Genomic DNA, 16009 nt, shown 5'->3' with positions numbered 1-16009 from the left:
GGGAGAGAACAGCCCCCTTCAAGCCACAAGAGCCAGGGTGTCACTTTTCAGACTCTTATAACTTCCCCATGGGTCAATGGGTTTGGAGCACTTAGGTCCTTTGTGACTTTGGCTCACCCGTGTACAATAAAGGTTACAAACGGAGATGTTCAGCAGAGATTTCTTTGCCCCTCCCACTGGTGGAAAATGATCAGATGTTGAGCTCCCTTTGTTTTCCACATGACTGACCACAAAAGTATTTTTAACCAACCCCATCGCCAGCTCTGCTGAACTCACTCATTCCCTCCAGAGAGAGGGTAACCACTGAGGCTTCCATTCCCCAGCCAAACAGCCTGGGACTACACGTCTGACCACTTGGCTTTGGCGTTAACAATGCTGGTTTGCTGATCCGAAATCTGTCCTTAGCGAGGAGCACCAGAGAACATGAAAGGGTTTGGGCTATTTCTCACGTGTCTACTTTGCATCTTCAAGAAGGGTGAGTTCTGACTGCTATCCCTGCCTCTATTATCACTGTCGATCTTCTTGCTCAGCCGAGGTGCCTGTGGAACTGCGCGATGCAATTCATTCGATAGGAACTGCAGATCCAGAATGCTGCTTTATAGTGCCCTGAAATTCCAGGTGGCAATAATTACAAAAAAAGGGCTAATAACTTATGGAAAAGACCAACGTTCTGACTCTTTGCAGCCATGAGAGAGACCAGGACTCTGCCGACCATCTAGGGGGCTTAATCCCAGTATCACAGCCAAATTCCAACTCAGGAGTTTATATTTACCTAAATTCCCCCTGCATTTTCAACCGGTTACAGCATTTTTCTCTGTCTGCCCCACTGTTGTGTAGCGTTCCTGGGAGCTATTGTACAAAGAACATAGTTTGCTCTAGAGTTGACTGCCCTTCAGTGGTAGACAAAATTAATGCGTGTGTACACCTACCCACCACCCACACATACACAGCACTGCAATGCAATGCTTACACCTGTGATTCATAAATCAGCTCATCAAATTTAGGATTCCTATGGATGGAAGACATTATGGCTCAGATTTAGCAAAGCTTTAAAGCACGTGCTTAAAGTTAAGTCTTTCTTTAAGTGTCTTCTTTTCTGGACCAAGGCCCACCTGAGTACAAGATTGTTATCAGTGTGCAAGGAGATCTCTTTTGCCTGATCTTTTCAGGATCCAAGATGAATGCTAACCAAGTTCATCATCATAGGTTTTGATCTGTAACCTCAAAATTAAGACATTTTCCATTGACAACACAGCAGCCACTAAAATATAAAACACTGCAGGCCAGAGAGGGGCAGGCAATCTATAGGAAACCTAATAAAATAAATAATAATTTGCATATATACTTGCTCTTACATTGGCTTTTGCCCCTCAGAAAGCATTCAGTTGGCTGATCCTAGTTGTACAGTCCCAGAGATACTTGCCAGGTACCATGGAAAAACATCACATATGTAAATAAAACAACCTGTAGTCTCTACCTAACCTAGCTAGGCAGTTACCCCGTGTAACCCACAAATCCCAGGGAAGTCAAGTGGAGCTGAGAGTGCTCTGCCCTTTGGATGCCATTCAGTTTTTCCATCTACCCCAGTCTCTGATACTCAGGGAAAAGTTACATCAGAAGTGAGCTGTCAGGGAAGATCTATAGCAGAGATGGGAAAACTATGGCCTGGGGGCCGCATCCAGCCCTTCAGACATATTAATCTGACCCTTGAGCTCCAGCCGGGGAGCAGGGTCAGGGGCTTGCCCTGTTCTGCACATGAGGGGCTCTGCTCAGCTCCCAGAAGGAACGGCATGTCCCCACTCTGCCTCCTACATATAGGAGCAGGCAGGGGATTCCACATGTGCCCCCACAGCTCCCATTGGCAACAACGACAGCCAATGGGAGCTGCAGGGGCAGCACCTGTGGACGGGGCAGCACGCAGCCGCCTGGCCGTGCCGCTGCATAGGAGCCAGGAGGAGGACATGCCACTGCTTCCGGGAGCTGCTTGAGGTAAGCGCTGCCCGGAGCCTGCACCCCTGACCCTCAACCACACCCCAATCCCCTGCCCCTGCCCTGATCCCTGTCCTGCCCTCCAAACCCCTTGGTCCCAGCCTGGCACACCCTCCTGCATCCCCATCCCCTCATCCCCAGCCCCACCTCAGAACCCACACCCCCAGCCGAAGCCCAAACATCTTTCCGCACCCAACCCCTAATTTTGTGAGCATTCATGGCCTGCCCTTCAATTTCCATACCCAGATGTGGCCCTTGGGCCAAAAAGTTTGCCCACCCCTGATCTATAAGATACTGAGCCACATGTTCCTGGAAGCATTACCTGGTGCCGCAGCTGTTATTGCTTCCACCAATATGAAGAACTGAGACCGGCCTTCCCAAAAGCTCTGTTTGTGGCAGCTCAGTTATTAGCCGCCCTTCAAGGTGACGACCTCAGATTCTGACACTTTTATGTGTATTCCACTCAGGTGAAAGCTGGTTTTGTGGAGATGTTTCGAGAGAAGGATTATCAGACAGCAAAGATCAAATCTGGCCCTGGCATGGAGGAATTGCTGTTCCCAGTAACTGCAACTAGATTTTTATCAGGGCTGAATTTGGTCCAGAGAGAGAAGGGTTGTTATTTTTGTTTCCTTCAACACTTCTGTGTGGGAAACTCACAGTGTAGTTCTGGGGAAAGGGATGGTTTACAGAAGTTACAGGAAGCTGTAGGGTAACATTCCACTGCTGTTGTGCCGGTGCTCTGCCTCTATCACTGACTGCTTTCCTCTAACCGTCAAAGACTGTCTCTCTCCTCCAAGACACTTGGGGGAAGGTGCTGGGAACTGGCATGCACACTCCAGCCTTGCCATGTTCGTTAAATCAGTATTGCCAGCATCTCTTAAGTCTGCCTTTAGAGCCCATCACTGTGTGGTGACTCACAAATAACATGTCCCCGTGTTGACAAGAAGGTGGACTTATGGAAATATTAGAAGCCACAACCTCCCTACAGAGAATGCTGCTATTCTAACTGAGTATGCAATGAAGAAGGCAGCATATTAATGTGCATGCTCCTGTTGGAGCTGCTCAACCCATTGTGTAAAAAGGCTTGATCACCCTCAAAAGACAAAGGCATAACATAACCTACAGATCTGTGAGATGGCTCCTAGCACAAGAAAGAGAGGATATAAAATGCACGGAGCCAATGAAGTATCGATAAGCTCACTAAGGATGGATCAGATAGGATTCAGGGTAAGGAGAGGATCTCTTGATTTATGAGAGGGGACGTCATTCTTCAGGATTGGGACATCAGCCTTTATGGTCTATTCAGGTTTCTGAAGCCAGTTTCTTTGGTTCCAGGTTTGCAATCCAATGGCTGGTCCATTCAGGTTCCGTCAGATGCTACTGGTGAGATTGGAAAGGGGGTTGTTCTGCCCTGTACTTTCACACACCCCCACAAAACATATGACCGGACTCTCACAACCATTTGGAGGATCAAGGAACCTTATGATGGGATGGTGGTGTTCAAATGTGTTACTCACAGCTCGAGTGACCTCTGTAAAACTTCAATTAGCTACAAGAACAAGTACAAACTGATTGGGAACCCCAGGCACAATAACCTCTCCATTAAGATCGACAACCTGACCTGGAGCGACAGCAACAGATACTTCTGCCGGGTGGAGTTTTCTGGGGATCTTCATGACAAGTATGAAAGCAGGACTGGGATAAGACTCCATTTGATAGGTAAGAGAACATCAGCTCTAAAGGTGCTACAGACAGAGGCTAAAGAGCTGGAAGAATGTGGAAGCTGGAGGGACCACTCCATGCTAGTTGCCACTGAACTTCACACTGAGACCTTGTCTACACTACGGGGGTAAGTCGACCAAAGTTACGCAACTCCAGTGACGTGAATAACGGAGCTGGAGTCGACATAGCTTAGGTCAACTTATTGCAGTATCTACACCGCGCTGGGTCAACGGGAGACATTCTCCTGTCTATTTATCTTACTCTTCTTGTTCCAGGTGGAGTACCGGGGTTGACCAGACAGTGATCTGCTGTCGATTTAGCGGGTCTTCATTAGATCTGTAAAATCGACCCCCAAAGCATCAATCGCCCGAGTGTCAATCCAGCGGTAGTGTAGACATAGCCACAGCATTGAACCAATCTAGTCATTCCTGAGGAGCCCTACAACATCAGTATAGGACATTTTCCTGAGCATCTAAGTCCTCAGATACTATACTGACATGTACAATTTAAGAACCAGAAGAGAATCTAGGGGAAACTGTGGCAGAGAAAAGGCCTGGCTTCTGGCCACCAGGAGTAAGAACCAGATTGGGACACCTGGACAATGCCAGTCTTGAACTTCCCCACTTTCCCCTCCACAGTGTGAGATTTGCTCCACCTCCTCAGGCTGGGGCCCATCCCCTGCCTCATACTGGGAAACACGGTGGGAGGATAGCGGTGGCTCAGGGCAGCCCAAGCAGATAACAGAGGACACTTTGTAAATCCCAGAAGCTGCTCTGTGCAGAAGATGTACCAGGTGGGGAGACAAGATGGGGCTCACCATCCACTGGGATAACCCTCTTTGTTGGGACTTGTAAGAGCACCATGTGGGAGCTAGATTGGAATTAGAACAGTCTTTCAAGAAATTGCAAGGGGGAAGAGTGCAGAAGGAGGCAGAGCTGATGACAGGGGAGCAGAGAGCCAGGAGCTGGGTATATTTACCTCCTGATACTCAGATCAGGATTCTAAAGCTGGACAAACTCGTCCTTGGGGCAATAAAGGTTAAGTATGAAATGCGACATGATGAGAGCTAACTCTAATTGGCTGATCAATGATCCTGAGAGCTGGCAATTGCAAATTAACACCTTCTTGGCTGTCAGACAGCTGTACAGAGCCATTCACTCTGACACCAGTGCTAATGTCCTGTCAGACTGTCCTTCACAATGGTGTCTACCATGATGTGTGAGAAAGTTATTTCACCCTTTAAAAAGGGGAGCAGGCCACAGTGAGGGCTAATTTGCTTCCCTGAACCGTTAAACCCACAACTCAGCAAGGCAGATGAAGAGGAGCCTGCACTGGGCCTCGTTTCTAAGGGGTTTAGCCCTTCCCTAGTTTGAGCCCCGAGACTGCAACGGGCACCAAGCATTAAGACTCTGCACTTGTGCAGAGGTCTGTTATTAATACTTGTATTACAGTAACGCCTAAAGCAGGGGTGGGCAAACTTTTTGGCCCAAGGGCCATATCTGGGAATAGAAATACGTGAATAACGTAGTTGCAGTCGACATAGCTTAGGTCAATTTTCTGCAGTGTCTACACCATGCTGGGTCGACGGGAGATATTTTCCCATTGACTTTCCACACTCTTCTTGTTCCGAGTGGAGTACCAGGGTCAATCAGAGAGTGATCTGCTGTCGATTTAGCAGGTCTTCATTAGACCTGTTAAATCGACCCCCAGTGCATCAATTGCCAGAGCATCAATCCAGTGGTAGTGTAGACATAGTCACAGCAATGAACCAATCTAGTCATTCCTGGGGAGCTCTACAACATCAGTACAGGACATTTTCCTGAGCATCAGATACTATACCAATGTGTACAAAATAAGAGCCAGAATAGAATAGAATAGAATCTAGGGGGAATTGTGGCAGGGAAAAGGGCTGGCTTCTGGCCACCAGGAGTAAGAACCAGATTGGGTTTGGGGTGCAGGAGGGGTTGAAGTCTCCGAGTGGGGATGCGGGCTTTGGGGTGGGGCTCAGGTTGTTTGGGGTGTAGGAAGGTGCTTCAGGCTGGGATCGAGGGGTTTGGAGGGCGGTAGAAGGATCAGTGGGTTGGGATGTGGGAAGGGGTTCAGGCTCCTGCTGGGGGTGCGGGCTCTGGGGTGGGGATGAGGGGTTTGGTGTGCAGGAGGGTGCTCTTGGTGGGGATCAAGGGGTGTGGAGGACAGAAGGGGGATCAGGGGTAGGGCACGAGGAGAGGCTCAGAGGTGCAGGCTCCAGGTGGCAGTTACCTCAAGCAGCTCCCGGAATCAGCACCATGTCCCTTCTCTGGCTCCTATGTGAAGGCGCAGCCAGGCAGCTCTGGGTGCTGCCCCATCTGCAGGCACCGCCCCTGCAGCTCCCATTGGCTGTGGTTCCCGGCCAATGGGAGCTGCATGGGAGGTGCTTTGGGTGGGGGCAGCATGCAGAGTGGAGGCCCCTGGTGGTCCCTATGTGTAGGAGCCAGAGAGGGGACCATGCCGCTACTTCCGGGAGCCGTGTGGAGCAGCCCCCGACCCTGCTCCCCAGATGGAGCTCAAGGGCCAGATTAAAATGGCTAGCGGGCCGAATCCAGCCTGCGGGCCGTAGTTTGCCCACCCCTGACCTAGAGCCCCAACTGAGCTTGGGGACTCATCATACCAGGCTCTGAGCAGACAAATAGTCTGAGAGAGTCCCCACCCTGACGGGTCTGCAATCTAAACAGACAACAGAAAAGACGGGAAGCGGAGACCCAGAAAGGTGAAGCGATTTGCCCAAGGTCACATGGCAGCTCAGTGTAGGTAGCAGAACCCAGGTCTCCTGAGTCCTGGTGCCATGCCCTACCCACTAAACCATGCTGCAGCCATTGAAATCAATAGGGCTTTCATGGATGCAAGGTCCAAATGTACAGAGCTCACTGCAGTATCAGGGCCGCGGTTCTGTTTGCTCAGTGGTTTTCAGGCTGCGTACCCCTTTCCAAAATCTACCGTGTACCCCATCTGAGATAGGGTCATAATATACTAGGCTCAGCTTGCCAAGCCTAACTAAACAACGTGCATTGTCCGCCCTTACAGGATTTTTCTCAAGTACCCCTTGACAAGATCTTGCATACCCCTAGAGGTACGCATACCCCCGTCTGAAAACCACCAGTGGCTGATAATCCAGCTGAATAACACCCTCATCTAGTTTCATCTGGAGAAGTTTCTTCACTTCCCTTGCGGGGCGCAGCACTACTGGTATGCATTAGCAGCAGTATTGCACCCCCAAAGACTGTCCAGGGTTCAGCAATGGATAAGTGATCCCTGCCTGTGGCACGCAGTCTGCAAAGCGTCTGAGGCTATTTTTAAAAAATAGCAAGTAATACCTTGGAAAGAATGTATTTATCTGCACCTGGGTGATGTTTTACACCTGAGGAAGGCACTTCACACCCATTAATTCATTCACACAACTCCTCTGTATATGGGATACGCTGAATTTGCAGTCTAATCACTGCAGGCATAAGAACAGGCCGTGAAACTGACTGGGCCCCCTCAGAGTTCCAAATGCACTAATTATTGAGGAGAAATCTAGCTTTCATGTGCCTAAAAACAAGTTGAGAAACTTATCAAACGCCAAAAAATTTACAAGTGTCTAAATCTGAGACCCCCCTTTGAGCTTAAGGCCCAGGCCAAATGGCCCTCCTGCGCCCCCCTCTGATTGGCCTTGAAACTGACTAGTCTATTTTCACTGCTCAGGCTGCATGATACACTAACAATAAATAAACCAAACCACATAGAGAGCAAAGGGGAAATTAGATTGACGACATTCTTTCTATTTTTAATCACCCCAATAGCAACAGTCATAATAAAACAGGAAAGGAACTCAGATCCCCTGACTCTGAGGCTTGTGCCCTATTTACTCGAACCCCATGCTTCTCTCTGAAGCCCAGGGGTGATGAGGAAATCAAGAGACAGGAAATGTTGAAGGAAAAGGAGTGATGAGAGACTTGATCCCAAAGTAACAAAATCCTAGCAGTCTAGGAATCAGTTCAGGTCAACAAGGGCACTAAAAGCTTTGAGCCCCAAACCAGCAAGGGATTTGAATCTTCATTTGATTTTAATCCCTTCTTGTGACTCGCGCAGCTGCTCCCAGGATTGTTAACATCACCATCGGCTCCAACCAGGACCGTACCTTCAGAGCACAGTGTACCGCCGAAGGGGAGCCGCTGCCCTCTCTGACGTGGACCGGCCCTCTCTTCAGCAATGCCACGTCGGTCACAAGCTTGGACCACCAGATAACCAAAGAGTTGCACTATCTGACTCACGATGGAAAATACACGTGCACGGCCGTTAACAGCCACGGGCGTGCGGAGGGAGCCGTGTACTTCTATAAATTCAAAGCAGCAAGCAGCTCCTTGATTCTGATCCTGATGTATGTAACGCTAGGAATAAAAGTACTGCTGTTGCTGGGGATATTAGGAATTGCTGTTTTTTGGAGGGCAGGTATGTGCCGTTATTTATTTGCTTTCATACCATTCACTGTGTTCAATCAGACTGTTAACTCGTGGGGTGACTCAGCTGAAAGAAAAAGATGCAATCAGCCAGGATTTTCCTCCTCGGGGGATGTTTATAACTGAAAATCCAAGCAAAGTAACATAAGCAAAGAAGGAGAAACACAAAACTCCCCAGTTTCTAGTTACGGGGTTGCTGGACTGGGCCCTTGTATTTTTTTAAAAGACACGGTACACAGGCGTTTCCATATGTCTAACACTATGGGTGTAGGAAGGAAGATGAATGGCTGGGAGATGCCATTTTAAAACAGGCTAATTATTAATGCTTTGCACCTAGGCACCGGCACAGCTTGCCTTCAGTACACTTGGTTTAATCCTTACAGTATCATCATCCTCATTTCTCAGATGGCAAAACCGAAGCAGAGCGGTTAAGGGACTTGCTCAAGGCCACAGAGAGTACGTCTACCTAGCCCATGGCACAGCGTTTCAGAGCCCAGGTCGACAGACTTGGGCTCATGGTACAGCACTGAAAATAGCTGCGCAGGTATTGCAGCTCAGGATCTGAAGCCCAGGATTGGGGTGGGCTTCAAAGCCCAAACTCCAGCCCACGCAGCAATGTCCACACAGCTGTTCTTAGCACTGTAGATCGAGCCCGGTTCCGAGACTTGCTGCATAAATGTACCATGGACGCTGAATCACTGTCTACCTGGGTACTCCCATGGCCCATGTCACCATATTAGCTGAGTGCTTCACAGTCATTCATGGATTTTCATCCTCACAATGCCCCAGTGAGGCTGGAGTAGGGTAATATCCCCATTTTACAGGTGGGGAATTGAGACACAGGGTGAAGTCAGTGACATTCCCAAGGTCACTCAAAAAGTCTGTGGCTGTGCCAGGAAAGTCTCTCAAGTCCCAGGCCAATTCAGCATCCTTATTATCAGGGCCACCCCGGGGAGGAGGTGGTGAGTGGGGCAATTTGCCCCGGGCCCCACAGGGGCCCCACGAGCCCTGGCCGAGAATCCCTTCCCTGGCTAGAGGCGCCTTGTTAATTTTTACTCATCTGGCAGCGGTCCAGGTCTTTGGCAGCACTTTGGTGGTGGGCCCTTCACTCGCTCCGGGTCTTTGGCAGCACTTCAGTGGCGGGTCCTTCAGTGCTGCCGAAGACGCAGAGCGAGTGAAGGACCCGCCGCCACCACAGACTCAGAGCGCTGCCTGGTGAGTACAACTGCCGCAGCGGGTGGCGCCTTTTTTTATGTCCGCTCCCTCGCTTTGCCCTACGCTCCTGAATCCTCTGGGCGGCCCTGCTTCTTATGCCGCATCAAAGCCAGGACTCATCTGAGGAGCTCCCAGTCTGAGCTCGGAGTCTTGTGGCTCTAATGACACTTTCTTCTTCTGAAGCTGTATGGGAGCCACTAATCACCTTGAAAGATAAAAAGGAAACTATAACAAAGCAAATCACATCTAGGAAGGAGCAGCGAGATGCTTTGCTCCCTGTATTTAGACGTCATTCCCACCATATTGAAAGACTAACCAGAACCTTAGGAATTTTTTCCCATTCCTTGTGGTTCAGAAACCCACCATCAGTGCTGGAATCTCAGATCTTCCCAAATGAAATTGGCAGGAAACTAATTTGCATCTTTATTCTCACCTCACAGGTCATGTCACAGCCTCGTCCAGACTGTGCAGGTAAGAACATCATGTTTTCTGTCACGTTAACCCGCTTGGACTTCCTTTTAAAGCAGGGAACTGACGCTGATCCTTGACTTGGAAACAATCTTAGAATCTAAGGGCTGGTCTAGACACTGTTTTTGTTCCAATGTAGCTAGATTGCTTTAAAAATAGACTCGAATCAAGGCTGGTGAACTGTTACACCAGTATAAAGGTGCTTGTATCAATGTACCAAAATAAGCTATACTGATATAGGCACCTTTGTATCAGTATCGTGGTTTGCACAACAGAGGGGTGAATCATTTTTATTGCCTGCGACCTGTCCGTGACTTTTACTAAAAACAGCCATGACGAAATCTTAACCTTACTGGCTGTCAGTCGGCTCCAGGTAGGTAATGCAATTTTTAAGGCGAATTTGGACACTTCCAAAACACTTGTTCCAGGTTGAGGCTTCAGAGTAAACCACAAACGTCTGTAGCCTGGAGGAAACTTTTGGGAGTAAACTAGTCTTTAGAAATGTGCTAGCTGACTCCCATTGAACTCAGCGGTAGAGCTAGCCTGACAACATGGTAAATATTATGGAAAACACCTCGCTGTGCCAGAAACACGGCTTTCAATCCTGCCAGGAGTGACTCAGCCCTTGACCTTGTTAAGGTTGATGAACTGGATCCTATGCATTTGACCGTGTCTGTGGGCTTGGTCTACACCAGGGGCGGGCAAACTTTTTGGCCTGAGGGCCACATCGGGTTTCATAAATTGTATGGAGGGCCAGTTAGGGGAGGGGGTCGTGATCCAGCGCCCACCTCCTATCTGCCCCCCCCCCCGGACTCCTGCCCCATCCACCTCCCCTTGTTCCCTGACAGTCCCTCTGGGATCCCTGCCTCATCCACACATCCCTGCTCCCTGGCCCCTAACCACCCCCAGATCCCTGCCCCCATCCAACCCCTCCTCTCATTCCTGATGGCCCCCCAGGACCCCTGTCCCATCCAACCACCCCTTTCCCTGTCCACTGACTCCCCCTGGAACCCCTGCCAGCCCCCTGCCACCCCACCCACGCTCCCTCTCCTTCCTGACTGACCCCCCCCAGAATCCCTGCCCCCAATCAATCCCCTGATTCCCTCCCAACCCCTATATACACCCTACCCCTTTACCACCACCCCAAACTCCCCTACCCTCTATCCAACCCCCCCACTCCCTGCCCCCTTACCACACTGCCTGGAGCACCGGTGGCTGGCGGCACTATGGCCGCATCACTCGGCTGGAGCTGGGCCACGCTGCCACCGTCACCACGCAGCACAGACACTGGGCTTTGCAGCTGCCCTGCCCCAGGAGCTCACAGCCCTGCCGCCCGGAGCATTGCGCCGGCGGTAGAGTGAGCGAGCTGAGGCTGCAGGGGAGGGGACGGGGGCTAGCCTCCCAGGCCAGGAGCTCAGGGGCCAGGTAGGATGGTCCTGCGGGCTGGATGTGGCCCGTGGGCCATAGTTTGCCCCCCTCTGGTCTACCCTATGAAGTTTTCTGGCATAGCTATGCCAGTGAGGAGCCTGGGGAAAAAAATCACACACCCCATCTGCCTTCTCAGCCCACATTGTTATGTCAACAAAACCCTGGCACAGGTGTAACTGTGCCGAAAGAGGAGAGCTTTTGTCGACATCGCTATGTTGTTCGGGAAGGTGGTGTAGTTATGCCGCAGAACAACTTTTGCTGGCATACTCTGCATCTCCACTAGGGGGCTTGGCGGACATAGCTCTACTGCCAAAAGCTCTGTGGGGTGGAAATGCCCTGTGTCACTTTATCAAGTATTAGGGGGTAGCCGTGTTAGTCTGTCTCCATAAAAACAACGAGGACTCCGGTGGCACCTTAAGGCTAACAGATTTATTTGGGCATAAGCTTTTGTGGGTAAAAAACCCCAAGCAGTGGAATTTTTACCCACAAAAGCTTATGCCTAAATAAATCTGTTCATCTTTAAAGTGCCACTGGAGTCTTCATTGTTTTGTCTCACTTTAGATGACAGCTTAAAAACCAAGGTCCTGGATGCTCCACATGAATATTAAAGATCCCATGACACCTCTCATGGGTGGAGAGGTTTGTCCCTGCGGTCTGAGGCTCCAAAGCAGCTGCCTGGCAGTAGTGTTGTATGTATATAGTTTGTGAAATGCTTTTGGATTCTTGAGAATGAAAAACACCATGTACAAACATTCGAAACTTAAAAAAAAAAAAAAAAAAGAGATAGTAGGACCAATTTCAAATAAAATGGGTTATCAGGTTGATTCTGACGCCCTGGAACTGTGATCTGAAATCAGCTGAGTTCTCAAAGATTGCATCATTTCTGAAGCCCTGCATAGGGAAGCCAGCATCTATATTTGTGGCCAATGGACACACTAGCCTTTACCTTTCTCAACTCTTTTGTTGGCAGGCAGCAGGCGCAAGACTCCACATATGAAAATCTTGACCGCAGAAACAACTGTGTCAATCAGAGTTTGCCGACAGAATGACCTGCAGCAACTTGGCCTTTGGAATCTGGACCACATCATTTTCTCGTTTACACATGTTGATCTACTATTCATTACATGTAGAACAAAACAGGTTCTGTTTGTGTGTCTTTTCTCCAACAAGGTGCATATGTACTACTGGGCTCTGATGCATGGAATGTCAGACTAGTCATGCGTGAACTGGTTGGCCCCTACTGGCTGCAACCTACCAAAAATATTAGCTGTGGGGGAAAAAAAAGGAACTGTAGGTAAAGAGAGTGAGAAAAGGGAAGGAATATCCAGGGCCAAGGAGAAGACTGTGGATGTCAGTTCCAACAACCTGCATATTTTCAGCCTGTACCACTCAGCAATCAGGACATGGTTAAAAGTCAAATGTCCTCCAGCACTTTCCAAAAAGGTCATCATCCTCATCCTGCATTTTCAAAAAATTATTTTAAAACTATTTTAAAACCACTAGAACTTTGCAAAACACATGCAGCTTATTAAAGACAACAAAAGGACTGAGGTTGCCATTTCAAACTTCAGCCTTTCTTCAGATGTGAAGAAAAAAGTTGTTGAATTTTTTTAAGTGGGAGGGAAATGTATTTTTATATCTTATATATATTTACTCTTTTCTCTTAAAAACTGCTGAAAAAAGTTATTCCATCTTTTAAAACAAAAACAAAAACAAACAAAAAAAACACCTTGGCTTCCCCCTCCCAAAAATACTTCCCTTCTGGCAGAGACTAACCATGTTAGCCCAAGAGGGAAACGTATTCAGAAAGCTGTGGGAGTGGAAAACAGGAAATTGGAATGAGAACTCGATTGCAGCCTTAATTCTAGCAGTTGCTGTTAGTGGATGTTGTATATAAACACACACGTGTATGTACATTATATGAAGTTTCCTTATGATAAGAGGCTCTACGGACTACACTGCAGTAAAACTTGTGTTAGCTTTATCAGGGCCTCCCACGGGGGGGGGGGGAGTGGGGCAATTTGCCCTGGACCCCGCAGGGGCCCCCACGAGAGTTTTCTGGGGCTCTGGAGCGGGGTCCTTCACTTGCTCCAGGGGCCCCAGAAAACTCTCGCAGAGCCCGGGCTCCCGAAGCTTCTTCAGCTACGGGTCTTTGCCGGCAGGGGGTCCTCCCGAATTACCGCCAAAGCGGGACCCATCGCCGAAGTGCAGCCGGGTGTTCGGCAGTAATTCGGAGGCGGGGGGCCCCCGCCGCGGGTCTCCGGGGCACTTCGGCGGCAGGTCCCAGAGTGGAAGGACCCCCCCGGCTGAAGACCCCAGGCCCCCGGAATTCTCTGGGCAGCCCTGAGCTATATTATCAACCCCTCTCTCTCTCTCTCTCTCTCTCTCTCTCACACACACACACACACACACACACACACACACACACACTCTCTCTCTCTCTCTAGATTGTAGCTGGTTAAAATTTTTCTGTCCAGCTGTTTTTACAATGGAAAATGGCTATTTGACTAAACAGAAATTTCTACAAAAAGCTGTTTTGGTTTTTATTAAAAAAAATTCAGTTTTTGTGGGGAAAAAAACCCTATCACCTGGAAAAAGAATTGTTTCCAGTTTTCAGCCACTGAAAACCAACATTTTTCAATGTTGTCAAAAAAAATTCATTTTTCTATGAAAACCCCAAAAATATTCTAATTTTTTTTTCAGAGGAGAAAAATTCCCAGCCAACTCTCAGATGTAGCTGCGTTATGCAGAAAGGTTCCTTCAGCATACTTACCCCACACTTTATATTCTGCTCTACGGTGGTCACTATTAAAGAGTCGTCATTCGCCAACCATTACCACTGACGCACCTGTTACTTGTTACTACAGTCTGATATTCTGGTAGCATATCAAGGCCTTGAATGAGGCTGAGGATGCCAGCATGATGGCTGCTGTGCTAACCTGCATAAAGAGTGTCCCTGTTCTGGATGGCTTAGAGTGTACACTTGCAATCCTGATGTGTTATTGCATTGCATGTAGGTACCCCCAATCCAGTTTTAATCTAGTTAGCTCAGCCACAAGGGCATCACCATGGCTAGCTGCATGAGTGACTACCTGGGGCAGGCGGGCTCACCCAGCCAGCCTGCAGATTCATGCTTCTGGTGCCCAAGGTAGCTCTGCTCAAGCTGCAGTCACAGCCAGGGATTCCAGTAAGGACACACTCTTAAAGGCACAAACAGATGACAGGTTGGGGATAGGGAATAACAAACGAACTAATGACCATGGTGATGACAGGCAGTGTGGTTGCTGTTGGCTTTTGCTTCTTTTAATTGAGAGCAGAGGGGAGGTAACAACAGGATTCTATGTATCTAATTACATGGCCTCTCTTATCCTGGCATATGAGTGCCTCACAATCTTTTTTTAAAGCAAAGTTACAATGAATCATTAACATAAAACATCGCCCATGACCTATTCTGGATGAGGTTAATATTCAAAGAACTTGGCTAAAGATTCGGGCTTGCCGGCTTCTCCACCGAGTATGTGAGGTAGGGCAGGGCTGTAATAACCCTTTCAACAGCTGAGGAACAAAGGCATAGAGAGAATAAGTGATGTGCCCAAGGTCACACAGAAAATGGGAGGCAGAGGAGGGACTTGAAACCAATTCTCCAAAGTGCTAGGCCAGTGCCCTAAACACCAGGGGAGTTACCAGGTGTAACGGAGATAGAAAAGACAGGAATGGGAACAGCGATAGTCACAACTGGTCACAGGACCCAGCTGGCTGGGGTTTGTAGGCACCACCGCTGAGTGGTGTTTTAAGGGGGGCTGTGGAGGAGGATGAGGTAGTTGCTGTACAGATATTAATTGGGGAATTTCCCCTTGGATAAAGGGCATCATAGAAGAAAGCAGGGAGTTGTTTGAAGAAGCCGGTTGAGGAATAAAGGCTGGGAATGTTGGCAGAGTGAGGGGCAGGGGAAGAGAAGAAGGGGTCGACGTTGCAATATGGTACTCTTTCAGGCCTCATTTCCTGCAGTTGTTTCCTTACCTATAGAGCAGGAACTATCTGCAGGATCTGATGCTGCAGTGTGGAAAATGGGGATATTTTGGCTTAATGGTGACCACCGCGCAGGATACATTGAATGGCAGTTTGGGGCTCAATCCTGCACCCATTCGAGGCAATGGGGAAACTCCCCAACTTCCACAGAAGGGGGAACAGGCCTTAAAAATTGCAGCAAAAAGTTCAATCTTGAGTTCTCAACCTGGCCACCTTCCTACCAGTCCCATATTGCTAAATGGAACAGGCCTTAGACAACCTAATAAGACTGTGTATAAAGTCCTATCCAAAACAGTTCAGAAATACCTGCCTCTGATTCAGTGGCTCCTTTCGGGGAGCGATGGCTACTGCCACTTTAAATGATTCACCAACTGAGGGTTTGTTTTTTTTTTCAATCTCTTCTGCCATCAGCTGTTCTGAGGTACTCGTTCTTCATCTTCGGTTAATGCCATTTACCTTTCGGTGTTGCCCAGGAATTGCTGTGGACTCATGAGCAAAAACGGTCCAATTAACAAGGACTCAGGAAATCTGAGTTCAACACCAGGCTCAGCCGCAGACTTCGTGTGTCACCCTGAGCAGGTCACTTCAGTTGAACCTGGGCCTCAGTTCCCCATCTGTAAAATGGGGCTAATTCTTCCGTTTGGAGGCTAAAATCCATTCATGATTGTTAGATGGTCAGATAC

General features: G+C 48.8%; 1 protein-coding gene across 1 annotated transcript; it reads left to right on the top strand.

The window, feature by feature from the left end:
- The first annotated feature begins 304 nt into the window (after positions 1-304).
- SIGLEC15 (sialic acid binding Ig like lectin 15) lies at positions 305-12368 on the top strand. Its single transcript, XM_030567449.1, has 5 exons — positions 305-475; positions 3325-3708; positions 7819-8178; positions 9842-9872; positions 12268-12368. The coding sequence occupies exons 1-5, from the start codon at positions 424-426 to the stop codon at positions 12344-12346; spliced, it is 906 nt and encodes a 301-aa protein (XP_030423309.1). The 5' UTR covers positions 305-423; the 3' UTR covers positions 12347-12368.
- Positions 12369-16009: the final 3641 nt, after the last annotated feature.

Source organism: Gopherus evgoodei, chromosome 6 (assembly GCF_007399415.2).
Source record: "Gopherus evgoodei ecotype Sinaloan lineage chromosome 6, rGopEvg1_v1.p, whole genome shotgun sequence".
NCBI classification, from domain to species: domain Eukaryota; kingdom Metazoa; phylum Chordata; order Testudines; family Testudinidae; genus Gopherus; species Gopherus evgoodei.
Note: the sequence above shows the minus strand (reverse complement) of the source record. Positions and strands in the feature narration are given on the sequence as shown.